The following is a 5,091-nucleotide window of genomic DNA, read 5'->3' on the forward strand; positions in this document are numbered from 1 at the left end:
TAACTCTTGACAATGCAAGTTACATTGTGCTACACAAAGTTAGAAAGTTACATTTTTTTTTCCAAAGTTATGTTATGTCACTGCTGATTTAATTTAATTATGAAGAACATATAGAGATGCATTAACATCATACAATTATGTTTCGGTTTATACTGTCTAAAAAAAAAAAAAAGAATAATTGCCCAATTAGGTTGGAAGTGTTTTATTACTTCTTTGAATTCATTAGCCATGATAAAATGTCAAAAGCACCAGTCAAGACAGAAATAAATAACACGATCTCATGTTAGAGAGAAGGTTGCAAATACAGTATATTAAATTATAGCAATATGCTGCTTCACACCAACCGATGTAGACAGCACACTAGGGAGACAGTAGTTTTACTCACGATCATTGAAAAGATCTATTACCAGAACAGGGGAGCTGCACACCCAACGACAAGCATCAGTCTTTCTTTTACCAAGTTACTTTATGAATTTAATCAAGGGTTTGAACGGGCATTTTTGGAAGTTCAACATCCCCTTTGTCTAGAGGTAATGAGTGGTACAAAGCTTTTCACAATAAGCCAAACAAAAAGCCAAGGCTTTCACATCCTTGCAAGTCTTTGCTTTCAGGTTGGTTCCGGCACCAAGTCAGTTTAAAGCCACCTCTTATGTCCCCCTTAGTACACAGGAAAGAAAAACGCAGGGCAGGCAACATACGCAACATTAATATCATAGTGTTACGAAACTGCACTTCAGGGGCTTTGAGCAGAGCATCTCTGCAAGTTTGTGGGGAGCACTGTATCAATCAGAAAATGAAGGAAATAAGTTACAGTCCCTTTGGAGAAAAAAATCCATACAGAAAAGCCATATTAAAAATGTTAAGGCAAGGCCTCTCCAATTGCACACCACTTCAGGCCTGAATTAAATCATGAGTATTCTATCACTTAAATGTTTCCCTCATTTATCTTATGGCCTACAGCAAAGTTTTCCACTGAGAAAAATAGTGAAACCCCCCCCCAAATTCTCTACTGAAGGCCTAGTAACATGTCACTTGCATGACATCTCTCGTGTCAGTAAAGGACCATAAACACGTCTTCTTCCAGGCAGGCATTTGAAAGAAATACTCTTCTGTCAGGGAAAATGGATGTAATATATACTGTAGTGAAGTCACTTCTTACACAAAAAACATAACACATATGGAGAGATGCACTGTGAAGTGAACAGTTTATACAGCAACTGAAGTTTGAAACATCTGAGACCCACTACAGCAGGTCAGATGGAGTAGGAAGCCAAAAGGAGAATCTCTATTTTTTAGGTTTAACTTCACCACTGCTTTAACGTAACGTCTATACTTTAAATTTAAAAAACTGTACATGGAAAAAATATATACGATCATTCCGGTGAGGAAAAACATGCCCATGATTACTCAAGCTCAGAAATTTTTTTAATTAACTAAATGTGTTAAATTATGCCAGTGATTAAATCTTGTTATTTACAAGATGAAGTACTACTCTGATTCTTAGTAATGGTGCAGTATCTAAATTAAGATCACAGGGGTTGGATTATGTTTTGGTTGCTAAAAGCTTTCTTTTTTAGCTGTCTATCCAGTTCTTTGGAGTTTTTGAGTCTGGAAGAAAAGGAGATGAAAGCAAACATTTTTGTGCCTCAACGTATTTTACATCTCGATCAATTTTTGTCATCTAGTCCCATGACTCAGTAGCATGGTTTAAATTTGAAGCCTGTAACAATTGTTACATACGAATACAGAAGACAACATGGTTTTGTTCACAGTAACGCACTAATTACTGTACTCACTGGTAAACTTCAATTTTGTGATTATTTTTTAAGCACTATGTTTCCAAATACCTCTACATAGAGCACCGAATTATTTGTATGGGAGCATCAAATTTGCTGACATTTTCCATATAACCCTTACAAACACCTCACAGATCACCAAACTTGTACTTTGAAGAATTCTACAGAAACATTGCACAGACTTTGCACCACAAGGGCTTACACATTCAAAGGCAGCTTTCTGGAGTGCAGGTCCATCCATTCACATTGGGGAAGAAAGTTCACATAAACTTCAAAAATGAGAAAATGAAGGGAAACCTAGTGTGACTTTACACCAATAAGAACAACAATAAGGACAATTACTATAACAAACAAAATTAAAATAACAAGCATCTTCCGATTCTTCTTTTGATATTGCTCTGCCTATAGAAACAGAAAAGAAAAAGTTAATAATTAGATTTCTGCAAAGCTATGAAGTACAGACCCTTGTTTAGTATAAGTGAAGCACATGTATTTCAGAATTGTTCTTTGCTAACTTGACATTTCATAGAATGTATATTGCAAGCAACTCCCACAAAATAACTCTGGTCTGCACCACAGACTTCCATGAAGATAAGTGTACGCTGAAGTCATGTTTATCTGTATTAAACAGCAGACTCTATGAAGAAGAATGCATCCTCGTGTCGGTTAAGCAATCTTACTGTGACTTCTTTTCAGCAGTCCTTGAGAGGGCCCTATGCCTCCACAGGACATAGGAGCTACACAGAAGAATGATACTTCATTTGGAAGAACACTTAGCTACGAAGACCATGGAAACAAGATCAGGCAACTGAGGACGTGAAAGTCTGAACAGTAAAAGTCGGTAAGATCATTTAACTCATTTTGCTGATACAAGATTCCTGTATTATATTTGAAGGACATTAAAATTCACAACAAAACTTCATTCTTTAATAGGCATTTTTGTTGTACCTGATTCAGCTGTGCATTTTCATTTAATTTCAATTAGAACTGAAAGCTTTCTTTTTGATTTGGTTCTCAGTTTTCTGCTTCATTCCTTCTTTCTTCTACCCAGATTTTCTCATCCCTTTCCTCTTTTTCCCAGGGGAATTAAAAGGAGGTAACGTGGAGAAAACTCTCCAAAAGCCAAATGAAAGTCTGCTAATAGAAGCTAAACAAAACAAAACTTGCATTTAATTCTTTTAAATTAATAAACGTTTAAAATGTAAAGGGAAAAAGATATTAATTCTTCTCCTTTATAGTCCCTGGAAAGTAATTATGATCAGATCTGCTGAAGAGGAATTTTTGACCTGAAACTATGTAACATGCAACCACTGTGATTATTTTACTTAATTAGGCTTTAAATTATCAAAGCCTGACAAAGTATCACAACTGATTCCGACTTTCATGTGAAGCAGGAATTGGTAACTAGTGATTCGTATCACCGGACTTCTGCAGTTAATTAATGCAATTTCTGTGAACGTGCTGTCTCAGTAACTGTAATAATTATGCCAATTAAAGCAGAAAAGAAAATTGACATTATAGATACTAAATCAGAATAAAGCTACCAACAGCATTAGAAACAGCAAGGTATCGGTGTTTGGTATTACTATTCAGAGCTGTGTCTGTGTCTTTGATGATGGGTGAAAAAATTCCTATGCTGTACTGAAAACAGGTATGTATTGCATCAAAAACCCGCACTCTAGTCAGCAATCCAAACGGGGGTTTGCTGACAACTCATTAACTACCACTAGACTAGAAATAGCATTGATTCCAACCGATTCATTTACTTCCAGTTCAGTTTGTGCAAATTGCTTGCAATTACTTTAAGCCTTGTTCACCATTGGCCAATGCCTTATTTTAGTGACCTCCAATTTACTTTTACATGTAACAAGAATAAACCTATAACCAATTTATTTTGCTCTTCTTCAAATGATACTTTTTTTGCTATCTATATGTTAGAAGTCTACCATAACATGAACAAGTTGAGTGTGTAGTAGTAAGATGTCCATGTTTCCAAAACAGAATGTTTTATTTAAGAGGCTTTTGCATAAATCTCTCATTCTACTTTACTTCCAGCAATGGAAGGACTGAACTGAGCTGACAAGCCAGAACTTAGCTTAAAATCAAAACAAAAAAGCCAACAAAACAACCACAATACTCTGTGTTCTGCTGCCAATTCATACTGTTCAGATACTCATAGTAAAAGCTTCATGTTAAAAGCATAAGGTTGGACCTAACTTCTAACAAGTGTCAGACTCTAAGACAAAACACTAAAAATTATGCTTTTTGCTCACGCTATTGAGATAATGTTTTTGAACTAGGATATATCAACTGACTGAAATCTATAGGGAGGTACCCAATTACCAGTCCTATTTCACAAGTGCTGGGCTCTCCAAGCAGAGAAGGAATTGCAGGTAAGTCCCACCAGGTCAGCAATACAAAGACCAAAGCACATTGCTTGGATGCCCAGAAAGTTATTTAAGAAATTAACGCTAGGCATCAAGCACGACATTAACAGAAGTTATATGGAAAGTTCCTACTACAGAGTACAGTTGGACATTTTACACTGTAAAGCAATCATTTCTAAAAGGGATGATGTCCAACTGAAAAATGACTGAATAACTTAATGGCTATTAAATTATAAAATATTATTAGATATGCAAAGCAGCTTAAGTATTCCACCAGCTTACCTTATGTAGTTGTTTTAGACCCTCTTCAGTTTTCATACATGACTGTTCAACATTATAGTCAATTCTATCTAGAACTGTTCCCTAAATAAAATGGAGAGAATGAGCACCAAATTGAACCTAAATGAAGTTCATAAAGCAATTATTATTATGAGCAGTAAAGTAATTAACAATGCTCACAGCAAACAGCTAATGAACTATGTAAACTATGAACTTTTACTCACATTCCTTAATAATAACCTTACTTCCAGATCAGGTGTTTTTGGCTGACACATTTAACCTAAACTGAATCTCTGGGAGAAATAACCAACAGAAGTTTAGCATTCTACGGGTTTTTTAGTCTAACACCCATAACCAGTTGAATTTTTATTTATTTATTTTCATTAACTCATCTTCTGGCAGATTTCAAGCAGAAGAAACCTTAGCCTGAAGAGGTAAGTTAGGAAAAGTGAGAAGCACATGAAAACAGGATGTTACAACAGGAAGGGTCTGGAAGCCTTAACACTATATGGAATCTCCTATTTCTTACTAACACTGTGATGTCAGTGTACCTGTTCTACTATCATTGCTCCCAGGTCCCTAAATATTTCATTGAGATCGGAGATTGACTGTACAATCTGACGGATTTC

General features: G+C 35.7%; 1 protein-coding gene across 1 annotated transcript in view; it reads right to left on the bottom strand.

Moving 5' to 3' along the window:
- Positions 1 to 206: 206 nt before the first annotated feature.
- Positions 207 to 5,091, bottom strand: part of STX16 (syntaxin 16) — a 14,979-nt gene continuing 10,094 nt past the window's right edge. Inside the window, exons 7-9 of the mRNA XM_009643744.2 lie at positions 5,014 to 5,091; positions 4,466 to 4,546; positions 207 to 2,198 (exon numbers count right to left, since the gene is read on the bottom strand). Coding sequence (XP_009642039.1) covers positions 2,094 to 2,198; positions 4,466 to 4,546; positions 5,014 to 5,091 — 264 coding nt within the window. The 3' untranslated portion in view covers positions 207 to 2,093. The remainder of the gene's footprint in view (positions 2,199 to 4,465; positions 4,547 to 5,013) is intronic.

Source organism: Egretta garzetta, unplaced genomic scaffold (assembly GCF_000687185.1).
Source record: "Egretta garzetta isolate BGI_Z169 unplaced genomic scaffold, ASM68718v1 scaffold158, whole genome shotgun sequence".
Taxonomy (NCBI): Eukaryota; Metazoa; Chordata; class Aves; order Pelecaniformes; family Ardeidae; genus Egretta; species Egretta garzetta.